This window comes from Mercenaria mercenaria, chromosome 7 (assembly GCF_021730395.1).
Source record: "Mercenaria mercenaria strain notata chromosome 7, MADL_Memer_1, whole genome shotgun sequence".
NCBI classification, from domain to species: Eukaryota; Metazoa; Mollusca; class Bivalvia; order Venerida; family Veneridae; genus Mercenaria; species Mercenaria mercenaria.
The window spans coordinates 86458604-86481225 of NC_069367.1; the positions used below are offsets into that span (position 1 = coordinate 86458604).

General features: G+C 29.1%; 1 protein-coding gene across 1 annotated transcript in view; it reads right to left on the reverse strand.

Annotated features, from left to right (window-relative positions):
• Window positions 1-22622, reverse strand: part of LOC123543345 (probable methyltransferase-like protein 24) — a 66368-nt gene that overhangs the window by 13108 nt on the left and 30638 nt on the right. The window contains exons 4-5 of the mRNA XM_045329425.2: window positions 4515-4589; window positions 3223-3361 (exon numbers count right to left, since the gene is read on the reverse strand). Of these exons, the coding sequence (XP_045185360.2) occupies window positions 3223-3361; window positions 4515-4589 (214 nt within the window). The remainder of the gene's footprint in view (window positions 1-3222; window positions 3362-4514; window positions 4590-22622) is intronic.

The window sequence follows — 22622 nt, forward strand, 5'->3', positions numbered from 1 at the left end:
GCATCATGATATCATAGATCTAAAATTGTCTGATACTTCAAAAAAAATTCCGTCTTACTAGTACCATTTTATGTTTATAATTAAAACGCAATTGTCTTATTAAGTGTCCGGCAGAAACGGATTGATTCTATTTGGAAGTTAAAATAAAATGTTCCACCAAATGATAATCGCGCGTTTTCATTCATTTTTCAAGTAAAATGACTGTCATGCCATGTGCCTCCATCCAGATTTCAGTCTTTGATGCCGTGTATGTGGACAGAGTAGATGTACAAAGACTGAAGTTTTGACTTTTGTGATATCACATCTTCGGACGTTCAAAACTTCACTTCTTACGACCAAAAATGCCCATCTGGTATAATCAATACCGCCTGAGGACACAAATATGCCGTAGAAGTTAAAGTTTGAACAAAATCTCAAAGTTTCTCAAAATCAGTTGATAACTTCATACTTCCAGGTTCAATTCAATGTATTTAGTTAAAATCATTAGCCAAACAAAACTTCAATATTCTTATACTTACTGATAGTGTTTCGCATCAAATTTAGTCCAGTTATACATATGGATAATAGAATAACTTAATAAGCAGAAATCCTGAAACTAAGCTTTTTATTTCACATAGTAATAAAACGAAGTCTTAGGCTTACTTGAAATTACATGGAAAACTTTAGTAGCAACGTCTGATATAAATAAAATACACGCATATTAGTGACGTTTTACCCCAAATATATATGAGAGACGTTGAAGGGGAAGGCGAAGGTTGACATCTCAAACTCTCTATTATTATTTCACCTACGTATAAAAATGTGTAATGTGAAACGATACATGATTCAAATAAAATATCATTCCTTTGTTATTTATCAAAAGACAGTCCGTCCTGTTGCACCTAAGTAGAACCACAGACATTTCCTAAGCCAGTAAGATGGATTGCTCCCATGAAAGAACTCTACCTTCAATGCAAGAAACTGAATGAGATAGAGGCACGTCTGTAAAATGAAATAACGATAGGTTCCTAAATCGTTTTTTCTTTTTAAATAAAGTAACGTAGTATAGATGTTTTGTCCACTTTTCAATTCCTGGTTCTTGTCATTATATCTCATTACCAGGTTATTATATGTTATATCACATATTGAGTTTTTAATTCGAAACATTCTTACGGTAGCTTACGCATCGCCTACAAGTTTAAAGCCAATCTCTGACTACTGCGTCAGGGAGTCTACTCCTTGGCTCAGTGGTTAGAGCATTGGAATAGTATCCGAGCGACCCGGGTTCGATTCCCGCCACATGCAGTTGGGAATTTTCGTCATGAACTGCTATGCTCTTTGATTTGTTACTAAAAGTCGAATCATTGGGGCTGATCTAGGATACGGACTTTATTTCATATCAAAATGGCACTTTCTATGCCAAATGGCTTAAACGTCATCATAAATGATGAGTTTTTTGAAGATTGGGAGTGTTATGGTCGCTAACGCATAGCCTACACGTTTAGAGCCAATCTCTAACAACTGTGTCAGGGCGTAGACTCTTTGAGCATTGGACTAACCCTAACTCTACCCCTAACCCGAGTTCGAGTCCCGCCGCTGGCAATTGGGATTTTCCGTCACATAGTAATAATCTTATTCCAAGTCGTTTTCAACTTCCTCTTCAAATCAGATAAAACAGAGTTTTTAGTGTAAATACGTTCATCTGAAACAGATAATGGCATCAAAATAGCTGAAAAGATATAATTTCTAGGACTGGGACGATTACTCGGTTAATCGGATCCGATTTGATTACTAGGTGAAAACCGGTTTCAATTTTGCAAAACTGCTAATCGTTCTCAAAAAATAAACATCACGAGTCGTACTTTATTCTTTATACATTTCTTTGACTAGCACATAGACCCGCAGTATATTTCCGCTAAAACATATCAGCTGAACAGAATCATTAGTCTTGGATTAGCATTTCGTGATTATATGAAATAAAATACACCAAAATATGACTTATCAATTTTCACACTGCTTGCAAACAATAAAGTCGGCAAGTTTCTAATGAGTACCTTGATGCGGTCGTCAGAAAGAAACAGCATTTTCAATAGGCGGCCGATTAAACCGGTCGATCGATTCAAAAAAGGATTAACGTTTCAAAATTTGAATCGTCCTAGCCCTACTAATTTCAAATTATTTTGAATTTTAGTTTTTTCTTTAATACAGAATAAATGGGCATGTGTGTTTCCTGTTTTGTAATCTATCACATATTTGAAACAAATCTATGTGGTGGTTGGTAAAAAAAATTTCATCATGACACGCCGAGAAACAAACACCTAAAGCATTTTTGGATATGTACACTGAAATACTCAAAGCAACACAATAACAAACACGAATACATAGAGGATCACATTGGTTAACGCCTTGGAATGGTAACCACTGGGAGGTTTAACCAAATTAGTTGTAGACAATACCTCACTCTAGCTGATCTAATCCCCACCCATCTACAGTAACAGAGCATTGCAGATAAATGGTAGCACTAGCTTTTACTGTTAAGAACTAAACTGTCGTCTTTGATTGTGGTTTGCTGCACCGGTTAAATACTTTATATTGAGAATGTTAACTTTTTTTCATGATGCCTTGTCTTTTGCCAATACGGTGAGTACATTTCTATTCTGTTTATGAATGCTTTATTTTAACATAAAGTTAGACAAGTATTATTGTGTTTACCACCCATGCATTATGTTACAATCAATTGTTCTTGCACGTCCGTTGTCCATCCGTGCTATCTTATTTGTTGACTCTGTTATGTATAGTGTGATTATGTACACATTAATAAACTAATTGCTTATGTGGTTCTGTAAAAGCTTGCTGCGATTTTGAACGAGGTCTTTCTGCGGACTTAATGTCCTTTTTAGGATTTACTTATATATAAGTAGAATAACCGCCTCGATAGCCTAGTGGTAGAGCGTCCGCTTCGAGTGCGGGAGGTCGTGGGTTCGATCCCCGGCCGCGTCATACCAAAGACGTGAAAAAATGGTTACAGTAGCTCTTGCTTGGCGCTCAGCATTAAAAGGGAAACTGGCCTTTCTACTCATACCTGTGGCGATGGATTCCATCAGAATGGAGGTTGTCGAGAGTGATTAAATTAAGTTGTAGAACTTCCTTTACAACCGACCTAAAATAAATTATGTATAAACTAAGTAGAATAACATACAAAGCAGAATTAGCAGTATTTTAAAACCGACGAATCAAACTTACATCAGTATGGTTTAACGACTTCCGAATTGATGAGAGTTTTCTCATTTTCCATCCCAGCTTGTTAGTAGAGTCGGTGTCGGATAATCCAATAAGATGAAAATTAATGCTTTGTGGAATATGATGACCAGCAACTGGAGAACTTAAATATAAAATGATTAGTTATCTTATTATACTAACAAATGCTCTTCTTTAGAAATTATTATACGTGGGAAAAAGAACATAATCCAACTGAGTCTTTTTATTAGTTACATTCTATGCTTTCGAATGATCATGTTCTTATCCAATTGTCTATTTCATTTTAAAACTATTAAGTTGTTAAGTTGTGTCTTATTTAAGGCGATCATGGATTCTACATTTAATTCGTTTTATGAGCGTCTTTACTTCGTAGGTGCTAGATTTAGATTATGATATAGACTGCGTGTCTATAACTGTAATAATGCAATGTAAAAAGTTCTTATGATCATAATTTATTCTACTTTTGATGAACATATAAGTATACTGAAAGGGATTAATATTTTGTAGTTTTTGATAAACTTTATTTTTCTATTAGTTATTTAAGGCATGTGTCGCTTTGCATATGATGCTCAATCAAAATGAAACGGAAAATGTTTGCCTTATTAGCAAACAGAGCAGAAAGGTTTTGTATGAAATAGATAAACATAAATACAAGTGTTACCAAGCGTTATGAATTTCGCTTATTGTGTGTAATTTGTAGCTCAATAATATATTAATAGTGACGAAGTAACAGATATTCAAACTGAGTTCGTACTGATGTTATTACAGAAAGTAACTGAGTATGAATAGCAGCAAATAAATGGCGCCGACGTTCAATTATATCTAAAATCCTAAAAACATAATTTGTTTGTTGTATCAATATAATAATATTTGAAATTGTTGAATAACTTATAGATAACTCCTCTCAAACTTTGAGGTAATCTAGGCACAAACCAACATTGTGGCTAAAAATTGTGGCTACTGTTGTTTATTATTCTCTATAATTTCTAGTACAATTCAAATGTAGAGTAAAATCTGATTCAGGCTAAATACCTTTTATTGTTGATATATTTTTTGTGTTGTATTGTATGTCCATATCTTTCTGTGATATCTAGTTTATACAGCGCTTTTGAACGTTTATTTTATGGATGAAAAGAGCGTTATAAAAATCTGGTAAATAATAATAATATTAATGTTAAACGATGCAAGGAGATTAGTGTGTTTAAGAGATCGAATGTAACTATCTTGCCATAACTTCAGTTATTACATTCTGAAAATATTACGTGTGTTTTACATACCTTGGATCGAATGTATGGATTTCACATTTAAACTTCTTTAGAACATCAATTTCGAATCCAAACATGAAGTTTGATCTGCAAAAAATAGTTTTGCAACAAGTAGCATATAGATTAGAAATCTTAAGGTTGACATCCCGTAATAGGTACTTTTATGAAATTCTTCAAAGCTGTGAAATTTGTGATATTTCAGCATTCAACAAATAAAATACACATTTTACCAGCTTTTTACCACAGATATTTTCAAGTTTAGCTTATTTGATGTCAAAACTTGAGCTTCTCGGAAATGGGCCCAAATGAGAAATAAGCAAAATTACAAAAATCATGATTTTTTTACTTTTCAAATATTTCTATGCAATTAAGGTATTAATACATCCTGAAAATAGTTTCTCAATTAAAAAAATATTATGGCGTTATTTTATTCAATAAAATCTTATTTTTTGTAAGAAAAGTTGAACTCTGACATACTAAAAATCCTTAAAATATTTGGAAAAAATAGCATGTACTCACACAAAAACATATTTTATTTTCGAATAATGTAAGTAATGCCATCACTAAACTACACATTGATGTTATCTATATATTATATCAACTGAATATAGCAACACAACTTGAAAATAATTTACCGTCTGTAAGTGAAGAAATAAAAGTTAGAAAATGTATATCCTAATTTTCAGATTTTCTTCGGTTCGTTGTATTTTGCTACAAACTTTCAATGCTTTTCTAATTTATACATGTTACTTCAGTAAATAGTTTATCAATTTTAGTATAAAGTCTTCCAATACTTTTTTAGAATTGGTTACTCTTGGATGTCCTTCATTGTTGAGTGAAGTAAAAACTTCACGTAGTCCGTCCTCGCCTGGACGTTTATGGATGAGCCGAAGGTAGCGGAAGTTCAAACCTGACCCGGCCACATTTTCTGCGGTGGGTCTTTTGCACACTCCTGAGTAAATCACGACTTCAAGAGATTGGATATTCTTAGCTTTTGCATTATTGAATTTTAAATTGTTATAAACTGCATATACTGAAAAGGTGTTTTTCATAAGTTCTTTTTTGTCAATATTCATACATGAGATAAGCTTGCCCAGACTAATAACACCACCAACAGCATTGTGGGCATCATATGTAATTCCTGAATGAGTTTTGACAAGATCTTCTTGTTTAAGAGAACATTTAGGATATTGTTTCCTGAATATGCTCATTGTGTCCAACAAAGCAGGAACTATTTCACTAAACTTTTCACTAAGATGAAGTTTTCCAAGCAATTCAACTAGGATCAGAACGTCGAACCTTCTTCCGTTATGGGCACATAAAACAACATTTTTAAACTACTCCAACCATGACAAGAATTGGCTAACAGCATCCTTCACATGTACAGTTTGAACTATCTGTCCTCGAACTTTCATTTCTCCATTCACAAATGAAATTCCAGTCACTGTCGTTGCTTCCGGAGTTATCGGCTGGATTGGGTTGACATAGACATTGAATGTCTTTACCGACTGGTCACTTGCAGCTATCTGTGTTATGTCCGGCATCACTCTGTGAACAACTGAAATGACAACCAATGAGAAAATTTTGAGCCGCGCCATGAGAAAAGCAACCTAGTAGGTTTGTGACCAGCGCAGTCTGGTCAGGATCAACAGTTTCTCTAATTGATATAGGCTTTGAAAGCGAACAGCATGGATCCTGACTAGACTGCGTGGATGCTCAGGCTGGTATGAATCCAAGCTGGTGGCAAATGTACTATGTTGGATTTCTCATGGGGCGGCTCATATACTTTCAATGAATTCTTAAGAAATATAGTAATAACTTTCTTACAAATAACAATTCTTTTTTTCTTGTTTTGACTAACATTACATATTTTGCACGTGCAGGACATGTGTACCAACATGCACGTGTTCGTTTACACTTTTGGCATTACTGACAAAAGTCCTACTAGAAAAACACATATCATGGTTAAATTGACACAAAAGCAACGCGAAAGAGCTGTCGGAATATTGCTAGCCGAGACACATTTACGACACGTGTGTAATTATTTTTGCAATTTCAAAAGAATTATGATATAATTTGTTTGTAGCTGTTACTTTGATGGTTAAGTCCATGTTTAACCTTATTTCCGGTTACAAGAACCTTCAATCGTTGGTTATCTACCATCCGCGCTATTTTGGCAAAATTTAATCCAAGGACAATTCATTGAAGTGACCGATTTTGAGTTTTGTTGTAAAATTCCGACAGCCCGGGCGCGTTGCTCTTGTGTCAATTTCACAATGATATGTGTTTTTAGCTGCAGCACCTATTCAAATGTCGGTATGTGAAATTTCTTGTAAACGCATGCATTATTAACAAAAGAGTAAAACAATATAAACTGACCAATTAGGAATTTTGTTAAGTGTAAATCATATGAATATCAAAAGAAGTTTCTAGGCATACCATTCTGTACAAAAATTCTATACTCGACTAAATCTTTCCCCTTTTGAAATAGCAACAGGGCTCTATCTGTCAGTTCCCTCCGCCGTTTCAACTGTCTTTCCGAATGTTGAATAGTGTACTCCCCTGGAGAAAGCCCCAACTTTTCAAATCCCTGTTTCATATATTACAAGTTAAATAATAAAAATTTATATTATAGTGTTATCAACAAAATACAACGTCTTAGTGAGTAATATGAACAAACATTACTTTTCGTTCATTCAATATATCTATATTTACAATGAATTTTGATCAAATTCGCTATGTTGGCTAAATGTAATACTTGTGTAATAACTGTGCTAGTATTTGCTTGATACATCCCAGTTACAGAAACAAAACATCTTTCTGTGAGTGAAACAATCACAGACCTTACAATAGAAAATGTACAGATAAGAAAAAGTAGTACACCGTCATCCTGGTATACATTTTATTTACTTTAGGTAAAATCACATAATAATTATTGCAAAATATTACCTATGTCTGAGTTCTCTTCTTATGACTTTGGATGTGACTGTGTCCATGTAGTTGACTAAACTATGCAACAAATAAAAACAAAAATTCAGGAACAAGAATGTATAAACAAAACACTGACTGAAACTGGAACAACAATATGAAAAGAGTCATATGTCTTGTCTTTCAGTATTAAAATTGTATTGTTTGTGACTTTAGATAATCTTATTATATAATACAATGTTATGATAGTTAGTGTTTGTCCCCATTCTTTCAGAAAACAAATATTTGTAATTTACAAAATTAAGTTTTGACCAGGCACACTAATAGCTATTGTAAACACTTCAATAATTGCAAAAACCAAAAATTCAGCTTAGTCAAGCATATACCATGCTAATGAAATTATGATGCATGATTATCAGTCTGGATCCATAAAAGCATGCACAAATGGATTCTAATAGATAAGACTTATGATGTTGCAGTATGATATTGATAAATATCGATCACAATCATAATAAGCTTGTTTATGCTTGACTAAGCTGAGGTGTAAAATATTGACAAGAGAAAACATAAGTTACACAACTAAAACATTACATAGAAAAAAGAGAATGATAGTACCTGCGATAGGTAATGTCTTCCCTTATTTATACAAGCAGCAGTCGCTTCAACACGGTAGTCCAGACTCTTAGTGTCACTATAGTAATGTGATTTTGGTGCGTGCAACGAGACACGTCTGTTGGGCGACTCGCATTGTTGACTAGATCCAAGGTCAACGTAACTGTGGGCATTTGCTGTAACAGCGTCAAACACCGCCTGTAGCTTGGTCCTGAGATTACTGTCATGTAGCGGTGCCATATATGGCAGACTGCGGTGCACATACTTTTCAGACGGCCTTCTTTTATATCCACAGAATCGTCCGTGGCAGAGAATGTGGTCTGCAAATTGGTGCGGTATCAATGCACGAATGTTCTCCTCCATTCCAATTTTATCACCTAGATTTTTTGAGAAAGCATAGGACAAACATATTTTTCATGTGTGATATAACATTGTCACTTAGTTTAAGGGCACTCTTCATTTTATACAATGTCCCAGTCACATTTTTTACAACATGATTTTTTTCAAAGCGTTTATTTAGAGAAATGTTCAACTCTGATTTCAGCCTAGCTATCAAAGTGTTATCCCCATCTCCTTCCAAGAACTCAATAGGAGTTCCTTCATTGAACAGCTCTCTAACTCCAGTAGTATAATAATTGTTTGTGCGAAAACAGTTTAACCCCATTTAACATTCAGTCCCCAGTCCGAACTGACCAATGCCGGACAATTTAAAATACTTTAAAATCCACAGGTTTTAAACAGACTAAAAAGTTTTAAATATATATAATATAAGATGAGTTTACAAAATAAAATATATTGTTTGAAAGAAAGAAGATTTACTGATAATATAAACCCCCATTATGTTATAACAAAAAATGGGAGAAAAATGATAAAAGCTACCTGTTCATCTTGTGGAAAAATAAAATCAAAGTTTGTTAAAAGTACTATCAAAGCAGGTAATTTAGATATTCACAAAGCAATGTTACCTTTATTACCTAAGAAAGGCTTAACACTTCCAGGATATAATTATTGTGGGCCAGGAAATCCCCTAGATAATGGACCCCCTGTCAATGAACTGGATGCAGTATGTATGGACCATGATTTTTGCTATGACAGTGGTTTAAAAAAGGGTACATGTGATAATGTGACATGCTTTCCAATTTAAATAAAACTAAATCAAAAACATTTGGAGAAAAGATTGCAAAACATTTAGTTGTAAAACCAGCTATCAAAACGAAATACACACTTGGTCTCGGACAAAAATCAAAAAACGGGAAAAGGGGGTAGAGCAAACTTTTACTACCCCCGGAATCACTGCAGAGCCGGTAACTCTGAGCTACCGCTGGAGCGATGAATTAGCAGAAGAATTACACAAACCAATTAAAAGAAAATTTAGGAAACGAAGAGTGATAGTTAATGATATTGATGATACTTGGTCAGCTGATTTAGTTGATATGCAAGCTTTTTCAAAATATAATAAAGGAGTAAAGTACTTGTTAACCGTTATTGATATATTTAGTAAATATGCTTGGGTTATTTCATTAAACAATAAAACTGGAGAATCTGTTATTGAAGCATTTGAAAAAATAATTTTAGAAGGACGATTACCAGTAAATTTATGGGTAGATGAAGGAAAAGAATTTTATAATAAAAAGTTTGAATCATTTTTGAATAAAAATAAGATTAATATGTATCATACATTTAATGAAGGAAAGGCTGTAGTAATAGAAAGATTTAATAGAAGTTTAAAAAGAATAATGTGGAAATATTTTACAGCAAATAATACTTATACTTATTTAGATAATTTGCAGGATATGGTTGATAAATATAACAAAACAAAACATTCTAGTATAAAAATGACACCAACCGAAGCTAGTAAAAACTTAAATAAAGGTACTGTTTACTTTAATTTATATGGTGATTTAAAGATACCAAAGAGTAAAGCAAAATTTAAAATTGGTGATCGAGTTCGTTTAAGCAAACTTAAAAGACATTTAGAAAAAGGATATACACCAAACTGGACAGAGGAAATATTTATAATTTATAAAATTAATAATACAAATCCCAGAACATACACTATTAAAGATTTAAATGATGAAATAATTCAAGGTTCATTTTATGAACAAGAACTTTTACCTACTACACAAGAAGTTTTTAGAATAGAAAAAGTTATTAGACGAGACTATAAGAAAAAACAAGCTTTAGTAAAATGGAAAGGTTATAGTGAAAAATTTAATAGTTGGGTACCATTTAGCGATCTTGAACAAATTTAATTTAGAAATAAAAAGTTTAATTATATAAATGAGCAATAAAAATCTAATTTCTAATAATAATGGAATAGAAACAATAGATCAATTAATTATTCACTTAACTAAACTAGCTGCTGCTTACAGAAAAAGTTATAAATTTTGTGGGAGAGTAAGTACTGGGTTATATATTACAGCAGGTGTTTTTGGTTGCTCAGCTGCATTAGCACTTGTTCCAACTATTCCTATATTTGTAGCAGTTGCTGGCGCTGTTCCATCACTAATTACCATATTTACTAACAGACTAAAACTTGACGACAAGAAATTTATTTTAAAAGCACATCATCACAAAATAAAACAACTAATAACAAAAGCACGGATTGGAAAAGTAAATAAAGAAGATACAAATAAAGTTATTCAGGATATTTTTACAATACTATTAGAAATGCAGAAAGAAAAAAATTATTCAACACCTCTTGAAATGCACATGAAGGAATTTAAACTTAACGGATATAAAAGTAAAAAAGAAGAAGAGTTGTATTAAAGGTTATTAAAGATTATTAAAGATTTATTAAAGATTTATTAAAGATTTTTTCTATAAGTATTTTATATAAATGAGAAAAATTATATCAGTTGAAGGTAATATTGCATCAGGAAAAAGTACGTTTTTAGATATTATTAAAGAATATAATCCTAATTTTAATATAATTCCAGAACCAATTCACGAATGGCAAAATGTTATGGACTCTGATTATAATTCATATAACCTTTTTGAACTTGCTGCTCAAGAACCTTCCAAATATTTATTTCCTTTTCAGCTAACAACTTTAAATAGTCATATAAAAATGTTATCTTCTGCTAAACAGTTTGATGGTGTTTCTGTTCTTGAACGTTGTTATTTAACTAACAGTAACGTTTTTACAAAACAACATCACGACAACGGTGTTATAAATGACCCCGAGTGGGTAGTATACAATCTTTTCTTAACTGATCATATTATAAAACCATATGGAAAAAACCCAATTGATGGATTTGTTTATGTTAAAACCGACCCAGAAATATGTTTTAAAAGACTTCAAAAAAGAAACAGAACGGAAGAAAACAAAGTTGGTTTAGATTATTTAGAAAAACTACACAAATTACACGAAGAATGGTTAAACAGAATGTCTCAAGAAGGTATTAAAATGTTAACAGTTGATAACAATTTAGAAAAAATGACTTTAAAATCTTATTCAAAAGATATAGATAATATAAAAAAATTCCTCAAATCAATATAATTTCATTAGGTGCGTTTTTAAAGATTTTTTTCTATAAGTATATTATATATAGATGGTTAATAGAAAGGTAGATAGAATGATTATGCCAAAATTATCTAGCACTTTAGGAGAAATAATGAATCCAGACAAAAATTCATATAAGAAAGTTCTTAAAAGAAGAAAGTTATTAAATATTGGTTAAATCAAATAGTTAGCGATGATATAAAAACCACGTCATTGATAAATTACAAAATGTTATAGATCCTTATCTTTTAAAAAATAATTTATTTGAATGGGACTGTGGTTGTCTATTAACTGAAGAAGAAAATGCTGAAAGATTATGTGATTGTCCCAGACCAAATAATTATCGAAACAATCCTAAAAAAGTTATTGTAACCGATTGTGATACTAATGAAGAAAAAATATATAGAAGCACTTACAAAGCATCTAAAGAATTTGGTATTAATGCTGGGTTAATAAAAATGTGTTGTGAAGGGACAAACCGAGTAAAATGTGGAATATCAAAAGTTAATGGAAAAAGATATAAATTTAAATATTTTATTTCTTCTTAAAGATAATTTAAAACTTTATTTATTTTATTATTTTTTATTTTTTTAATCCTTTTTTGCCTGAAGATTTTTTTTCTAAATATAATATATAGATGGAAATCGAGAGATCTACAAAACAATATTATAAGAAATTTAAAATTAAAATTACATATAGACAAGATCCAAAGAATCAATTATATTTAACTATAAACAACTCCTATGAAATACTTAAATCTGAACTTAAAACTTTAAAAGGTATAAAAATAAACGTTGTTTTAAAAATAACTTTTGCAAAAATGGAATAAAACTGATACAATATATAAATCAGCTTGTTTTCAATCAAAGGCTTTAGAAATTATTAACACAAAACGAAATAAAAAAAAACTTTACATCAAGCTTTTGATGAAATAATAAATAGAATTGGTAATTGGATTTCTGAAGGAAGTGGCTGGAGAATAGAGTCAGTTGATGCTCATTATATAAATAGATATAAGTATAGTCCATTGGCTGCTTCAAGTTATTTAGAATTACCAAATAAACTACAAAATTCAATGAAAGGATTAATAAATATAAAGAATGATGATAACGAATGTTTTAGATGGTGTCATTTAGCTTACAAATTTCCTGTTAAAGAAAACCCTCATAGAGTTTCAAAATATAAAAAACATATAAACGATCTTGATTATACTGGAATTAAATTTCCTGTTACATTAAATCAAATACCTAAAATAGAAGTTTTAAATGAAATATCATTTAATATATTTGGTTATGAAGAAAATAGTATTTATCCATTGTACATATCAAAATATCAATACGAAGAACACTGTGACATGTTGCTAATTACTAATGATAAAATAAATGATAAAATAACTGATGATGACTGTAAGTGGGCTAAAGCCCCCGAGGGTTCCAAGAAACCGCCCTCAAGAACTGTAGTCCAACATTATGTTTGGATAAAAGACTTTAATAGATTAATGAATAACAAAACAAAAAATACAAACAAGAAACATTTTTGTAAAAGTTGCTTACAACATTTTACTCAAGAAAGAATATTAAATGAACACATACCAAATTGTTTAGCTATTAATGGTACCCAAGGTGTAAAAATGCCAAAAGAGGGAAGTAAAGTACAATTTAAAAATTATCATAAAGGTTTAGCAGTACCTTTTGTAATTTATGCTGATTTTGAATCAATAACTAAAAAAGTTTTAACTGCTTTACCATCAACTGAATCTTCATTTACTGAACCATATCAAAATCATATAGATTGTGGTTACGGCTATAAAGTTGTTTGTTGTTATGACGATAAATATACTAAACCAACCCAGATTTATAGAGGCCCTAATGCAGTTTACAAGTTTATTGAAAAAATGCTTGAGGAAGAGGAATATTGTAAAGAAATGTTTAGTGTTAACTTTAACAAAGAACTAAGAATGTCTAAAAAAGATGAAATTGAATTTAAAAAACAAAAGTTTTGTCATATTTGTGAAAAAGAATATATAGAAGATTCAATCAAAGTAAGAGATCACTGTCATATAACAGGAAAATTCAGAGGAAGTGCTCACTCAGAATGTAATATTAATTTTAAACTAACACATAAAATTCCTGTTATTTTTCATAATTTAAGAGGTTATGACGGTCATTTTATTATGCAACAAATAGGGAAATTTAAAAAGGAAATTAATGTTATTCCTAACAATATGGAAAGATATATGGCATTTATGATTTCTGACTTGGTCTTTATTGATTCATTCCAATTTATGTCTCAATCATTGGATAACCTAGTAAAAAATATTCCAGAATTTAAATACACATCAACTGAATTTAATTGTGAAAATGTTGAATTATTAAAGACAAAAGGTGTTTATCCATATGATTACATGGATTCATTTAAAAAATTCAAAGAAACAGAATTACCTTCTAAAGAAGATTTTTATTCAATTTTAAGTGAAACTAATATTTCTGATAATGAATACGAACATGCTAAAAATATCTGGAAAAAAATTAAAATAAAAACAATGGGAGAATATCATGATTTATATTTAAAAACTGACGTATTACTTTTAGCTGATGTATTCGAAAATTTTAGAAAATTATGTTTAGAGTACTACAAATTAGATCCTTGTCATTATTTTAGTAGTCCTGGGTTAGCTTGGGATGCAATGTAAAAAATGACTGGAATTAAATTAGATTTAATAACTGATATTGATATGTATCTTTTTATTGAAAAGGGACTGAGGGGAGGAATAAGTTATATTTCAAACAGATACAGTAAAGCAAACAATAAATATATGAAGGATTATAATCCTAAACTTGACAACAAATACATTATGTACCTCGACGCCAATAACCTTTACGGTTGGGCTTGTGTCAACCTTTACCCTCTGGAAACTTTAAATTTATATCCGAAAACAATTTAAGAAATTAATTGCAAAAGGTAAAAGTAACTTTATAGTTGAATGTGATCTTGAATATCCAAAAGAATTACATAAAACCACAACGATTACCCTTTAGCTCCTGAAAAAATTTATTATACCAGATCAATGGCTTTCTGATTATAGTAAAAATATTAAAACAAAATTTGAAATAGGAAAAAGTAATGTAAAAAAATTAGTTCCAACTTTAATGAAAAAACAAAATTATGTAGTTCATTTTAAAAATCTTGAACTATATACACAATTAGGGTTAAAAGTAACAAAAATACATAAAATATTAACTTTTGACGAAAGTCCTTGGTTAAAAAAGTATATTGATTTTAATACTCAAAAAAGATCTAAAGAAAATTTAATTCATTTGAAAAGGACTTTTTTAAGTTAATGAACAATTCTGTATTTGGTAAGCGATGGAGAATTTACGCAAGAGGGTTAATATTAAATTAACTCATGATGAAAATATTTATTAAAATACACAGCCAAACCTTATTTGTTAGTTCAACGATGTTTAACTCTAACCTTTTTGGTATTCATAGAATAAAAGAAAGTTTGTTATTAAACAGACCTTGTTATGTTGGAATGTGCATTCTAGATTTATCAAAATATTTTAATGTATGATTTCATTATAATTATTAGGAAAGTACGAGGGTAATTGTAAATTATTGTTTACTGACACTGATTCATTATGTTATGAAATAAAAACCAAAGATGCATATGAGGATTTTTATAAGGACAAGATTTATTTGATAATAGTGATTACGATAGTAATCAAAATTTTATTTTGATAATAATAAAAAAGTAATTGGAAAATTTAAAGATGAAGTAGCCGGCATTCCCATTGTTGAATTTGTCGGATTAAGAATTTAAAAGTATTCATATTTATTAGAAAATGAAGTTAATGTTAAAAAATGTAAAGGAATTAAAAAACTTATTGTTAAGAAAACAATAGTTCATAAAAATTATAAAGATACTTATTTTAATTCAACCCAAAGTAATCACACCTTTAAAGTTATTCGTTCTAATAAACACAATCTTTCCAGTTATTTTTATAAATAAAACATCTTTATCATGTTATGACGATAAAGATATATTCTTGATAATGGTATTGATACATTAGCTTATTCTTAAATTAATTAAAGTTTTTATTAAATTATAGAACCATAAATTGTTAACTGAATATTCATAACGTTTAAAGAATTAATATAAATAACATCATTTATTTTAAATTCATTTGCATAATTAATAGAAATAGATTCATTTTTTCTGTTATTTTTTACATTATAACTTTGAAGAATTACATTTTCTTTATTTTTTAATTGTAATTTAGCTTCTCCCTTATCTAATTTAATTGCATCAACAAGAATAATTAAAATGCAATTAAAATTAATTGTTACATTATTACCTTTTTGAACCAAACCAGGACTAGCATTTACAGTTTTCCATTGAAATAATCCACCATCGGTATCTTGGGTATAACTTGTTAAAAACAATGGAGGTTTTCTTTTAATTTGTGTGAGCTTCCAGCTCTCAGGGACTGACGTCCATCTTTCTATTTGTTTTTCTATTTTATTTACTTTTTCATTTATATTATTGAATATTCCCATTATATTAATTATTCCAGTTAAATAAATGTCCTTTTTTATTAAAATAATTTATAATAGTTTGTTCATTTACTCTTTGATTATTAATTTTTAGTATTTTATACAATAAATCATACAACGGTACTTTATCTTGTAACATTTTAATGAAAAATAAACAATAATATCCACAAGCATACTTGTTTTGTCTTGATATGAACATTGTTGTATTTTACATTTTGGTATATACTGAATTACTTCTTTTGGCGGAGGAAGTCCAAATGGGTCGAAATTACAAAGTATTAAAGTAACAAACCCAATTTTGTTCCAGGGCCAACATTTTTTAATTCCACATTCAACCTTTTCTTTTAATTTTAATAAATTATTTCTACTAAATACACCCTAAAGTTTTTAATTTTTTAATTGTTTTACCCATTGTTCGATTTCAAAGTTAGAAATTGGTTTATTTATAAATTTTATTTTTTTTTACTATAGGAATTCGTCTGTAAGGTCTCCGTTGTGAATCAATCTGTAATCCTTTCCCACTTAACAAAGATGTAATCAAAGGTATTCCTAGACTAGCAGCCAACATGCCTAAAAAACCGCCATTTTGTTTCTGTTTTTGTGTTAATTTAATCACTCCAGATCCTACTAGTTGCTTTCTTTGATTAGGTGTAAGATATGGCGATATTATATTTCTCTTATCATTGGCTACTGAAATCATACCATTCCAGTATTTTACTAACACCAGTACTGGTTTAGCCCAGACAAAGCACCAATGCCTAAAGGGGCTAATATTTTGGAGCTATTTTTGCTGCCATTGAAGAATTGTTTTTCCTAAAAAACCAGCCAAAGCTCCTAAAAATCCACCATTTTGACCTTGACTGGACATTTGTTTCTTTGAAATTGTAATTTCTAATCCCTTATTATTTGCAACAGCTTTTTTTTTTTGATTAATTTGTGTTTTTGTTAAAAGTAAAGGGAAGTTTCCCTGTAATTGTTCATGTTTTAATCTAAAAGTATGTGGAGTTTTGTTGTTGTAGGCTCGGGCTAAATTTTTCTTTTGTCCATCTGTAAGGTTAATTTTATATTCAATATAATTTGATATCATTATATATAATTTATATTTATTTTATTTAAACAATAACAAGTTCATTTCCAATAGTATTTATTTCAACTGTTTCCTCATATAATACAATTGCGTAAACACGAATATTAGCTGCTGGTAGAATATTTAATTTAGCTGTTAATGTAATATGCTTAGGGTCATCTGTAGTTACTTCCTTTTTATATTCCAAGTTAAAATGAATAAATCCAAACAAACTTTTAAAGTTTGATCTATTTAGCAGACTTCCAGTAGTCTTATTATTTTGTTTATAATAATAATTAATTACATCATCATATATTCTTGATATACTTGTGTATTCTGTTTCTGGATAAAAAACACCTTTACCAACTTCAAGACGACAAGAACTCAAAATGCAATTTTCATTTGCTGCATTAATTTTAAATGTATCTAATAAATGTGGATTATGTTCTTGTGAATTACTTTTGTCAGGTCGTTGTAAATAAACAAATACATGTTGTGGTTTTGTTACACCAGCTGTTATTCTAAAGGTTATATTATTTTGTTGTGTATCAGTTGATTGTGTCACCATTTCCCTAAGGTATGACCGTCTTGCTTTTTTAAATCTTTCAGTAGTAATTAGATCAAACCCAAATTCATTAAAAATTAAACGTGGAACCCATAGAATTAATTTTGTTACAATTACATTACCTGGATCAGCAGCATTAGCTCTAAAAATTAATTCATCATCATCTGTCAGCTGTAGTGTTATTTGAATTTGACTTGGAGGTAAAATATTAGTTTCTAAACCATGAAAAAATGAATAATTATTTAATGGAATCTTAGCATTTACTTCTTTACCACCTTGGATTAATGCCTTCCTAGAAGCAAAACCAGAATTATATTCATCTTCGGTTTTTCTGCTTTCAGCATTATCATTTATATCTAAATAGATAAATTCATTTGTTCCAGTTGATTTTGCATAATCTTCAGACAATTCAACCAAACTCTTTACATTTACTACTTTGTATAAATTATTACAATCATAAACAATTTTTCCATTTTGTTTAACCACTAATTGATCAATTAATGAAGCTGCATTATTAATTAGAGCAATTTGATCTCCATCAACATAATTATTACCAATAGCAAGCTTATTTACTTTAAAACTTACTTCAAAATAAGCATTAAACCAATCTTAATATGAACTTCTATCATTAATTGTAAAGTGATATCCGTTTTTTTGTTGCTTAACATTATTTCCCAAGACAGATATTAAAGCTGTATCTAATTGAATAGGAGTTAATTCATATCTTTCACAATTTTGTTTTGTTCTAAACATGTATATATTATATATTATTTTATTTTTTATTAAAGTTAAAACTTTAGTTTTTATTTTATTTTTTATTTTAGTTTTTATTTTATTTTTTATAAATTAATCTATTAATACGTTTTTGTTGAGCTGAAGTTCCAGCACGAGCTAAAGCTCCAGATCCTGACAATATTCTATTTATTCTCATATGAATATCCTCCTCATTATCATTATTTTTACTATTATTCTTTTCTTGTAATTCCTTAGCAATTAAATTACCAACTGCCGGAGCAGGTTTCTTTTTAAGTTTTTCAAAAATTTTATTTACAGCTAAATTTCCAACTTCTGTTCCAACCTTTTTTGTTCCACTTTCAAGTGCTGCTTTTCCTGCTGTTTCCAAAGCTTTTTTTCCAGCTGTGCTAATTGAAGATGCAACTCCGCTTGAAAACAATTTCGTTAAAGTGTCAAAGATACCTGTCCCGTGTATGATTTCTTCTCCTGTGTGAGCATCAACATAAATAAATATTCCTTTATTTTTATCATAAACTTTCTTGTACATTATATAAAACTAAAATTTAATAAAAGTTTTAATAAAAGTTTTAATAAAAGTTTTAATTAATTTCTTTTAATATTAGTGTAAAACTTGTTTCAACCTCATTAAAATTAATTATTCTACCAAATACATCTGTAATATTATCTAATTGTAATTAATTTATAATTATTTTTATTTTAATTTCAGAATATCCAACTCTTTGTGGTTCTTTTGTAAATGGATAAGCTCTTGTTAAATCTGCAGTACTTAAAGCATAAATAATATCACTGAAATTACCATCAACAAGTGAATTATCAATAAGATCACAATGAATGTAAATTGTATCCACAGAGTTAGTTATATTTGGTGTTTTAGTTCCCCATTCAGTATTTTCCAATTTTTTTTTCTCAATCCAAGCAATGTATGAAAATTTGATATTTCCAAATCCAACTTAAAATTATCTGTAATTGAAATCAAAATCTTAAAACTACTTAAATCAAATTCCAAACTTATTGAGCAAATTTCTGATTTATCAAATTCATTATCACCATTACTTATTAATGTTCCCTATATAATTATTAATATCTGTGTAACTGTAAGATCCATTTGTAAATATGATATCTTTCCATTCTTTACCATTATTGTAACGAATTCTTTTATTGTCATATTCATCACTAATATTATGCCAAGAATAGGTCATAGTGTTAATACTATCCAAACCAACAACGTAAGTTTTTATTTTTATCTAAAATTAAAGAACGACTAAATCTGATTGTAAATCACTCGGAGTATTTTTATTATCTTTAACTGTTTCAGAACTTAAAACTATTTTTTGTTCCATTTATATATATTAAAAACTAAAATTTTAAACTTAATTAAATCTAAATTCAAGAAAAATAATTTTTATATAACTTTTCATGTTGTTCTGTAAAAGAGAATTCATTTTTAATAGTTCATCAATTATTCTAATACCTTCATTTTTTAGTTCTTCATTATATTTCCCGCATCAATTGAACCACAAATTAACTCCAAGTCATTAACCAATTCTTTTGGATTACATGGACATACGTCATAACCTTGTCCTCTAATTACTTTTTTAAATTTCATAGATCTTTATTGATAGGTAATCCTGATTTTTCTGTTAATTCTTTAAATATTTTTCTTGAATGAATTGAATGCTTTTTATTATTGTTATATCTTTTATTAATCAAATCAATTAAATCATCATCAACTTTAGTGTTAATGACTTCTTTTCCAGTTATTCTATCCTTAGCAATTAATTTGTTTTGACCATAAAGTTTATTTAAGTTAATAATTAAATTACCATATTGTCCATTTGGTAAAACTTTATATGGGTTATGATATCTTATTCCTTTTCCATATGTAGAAGCCATACCAAGAATATGATTTAACCGGTCTTTGTATTTTATGAGTTCATCTCGATCATGTTTTAATTCTTTTACTTTTTCTTGCTTATTTGGATCTTTTGAATTTGATTTGCCAGTTATTGAACATTTAATTTTTAATATCTTCAGTAACCTTATCTATTGTAGCTTCAAGATTGTCTTTACTTATTTTATCTGGATTAGATTCATCTGCATTTAAAAGTCAAATAATTCAGACGGTTTGTAAAATTTATATTCTTCTAAAACATTTTATCCAGAATAGCATCTAAATCTACTGTAGGTATTTCCTTTTCTTTCGGTCTTGTCTCAACAATTTCAGGAAATTCTTCTGAAATTTTTCAGTTATTCCATCTTTTCTCTTCCGTAATCTTCTAATCTTTTAAGTTCATCTTGAGGAACCCATCCAGCTGGTTCATCTCCCCATTCTATTGGTGTATAGGGAGCCGGTTTAAAGCTTGTTGCTTTTTAGATTCTCTTGCATTCCTTTAGTTAATTCAGCAATACCTTGTGTCAAATCTTCTGATATACTTTTTGGAAAAATAACGCAAATTGTTGTTTTATTCCAGGTAATGCTTTTAACTGACTTGATAATTGTTCTTTTTGACTTTCTATTTTTTTAGTAATTGGCTTATAAATTTCAGTATACATATCCGATTTGTAGCTTTTCTTATTTTTTCTCTCATTATTTCTTCTCTAAGATCTCTCATCTTTTGCCCGACTAATTTTTTTCTTATTCTTATTTCATTAAGTTTTGATTGCATTTATATAAATATGTAAGATAATGTAAAATAATGTAAAATAATGTAAGATAATGTAAAATAATGTAAATAATGTAGATATTGTAAAATAATGTAAAATAATGTAATATTATATAAATGGAAATTCCAAATTATGATACAAAAAGTGATAAATCCAATAACTTTAAACAATTTTATCCTTTTATGCCCGATTCATGTTTTAGAATGTTAATATGTGGATCTTCTGGATCTGGAAAAACAAATACATTAATGCATATACTTCGAAAACCTCTTTATATATTATGATAAATTATACTTATATGCTAAAAACCTAGAAACAATCTAAATATCAAGATTTAATTAACAACTTAAACCAAATTGCAAAAAAATTAAAGTAGATCTAAATGAAATACTTGAATATTCAGCTGATCCCAACCAAAATTTAACCTTGTGAGAATCTTGAATCAGAAAACAAAAAGTAGTAATATTTGATGATTTTGTATGTGAAGATAAAAAAGTTCAAAATGAAATAACAAAATACTTTATTCAAGGACGTCACAAAAACTGTTGTGTTATTTATTTAAGTCAGTCTTACTATAAAACACCAAAAGATATTCGAATTAACTGTTCACATTATATTTTATTTGAAAGTCCAGGTAAAACGGAAAATGATAGGATTTGTAATGAACAAAATATAGATCGTGATACTTTTGCTAATGCAACAAATCAAAAATATGATTTCTTATATATTGACAAACCAAGGAAATTTTTAAGAAAAAACTTTACTGGTAATATATAATGGGAGTTTTTAATGATGTAAAACAAATAAGTGAACCTGACAGTATAAGTAAAGTTAAATTTGATATTGATTTAAGTGATTATGCTACTAAAAAGCAATATAAAAAGCTTAGAAAGGACATGGAATCATATCTTCACAGAAATAAGGAACTTGATAACACAATGAACAGAGCATTAGATATGGGAGGTAATGAAATAATCAACCTAGGAAATCCAGATAAACCCAACGATGCAGTTCCAAGACGGTTTGTGTATAAAAAAATTCAAAGTGTAATAGATGACTATAAACTTGAAGATGTCAAAAGTATAAAACAAACACTAGAAGTAGAAGTAAAGAATATTGAAGAATTAACAAAAGATTTTAAAAAGAATTCATTATTAATTAATCAATTACAAGGTAAAATTGAAGAAGAAATGAAAGCTTTTGACTGATTTCTATTAAAGAACTTGAAGAGAAATCTGATTTGACAGATGAAAACATAAAAAAAGTATTTAGAACCAATTTTGAAAAGTTTACACTCAAGTTCAAGAATTAAAAGATGTATGATTAAACATGAAGAACTAAAAGACAAGATTATTGAAGCTGAGAAAAAGTTACAAAATATGTATCAGTTAGAAATCAGAAACAAAATAAATAAACTAAATACTGACTTTACAAAAAATCACCAAGATTTACTCGATACATTTTCAA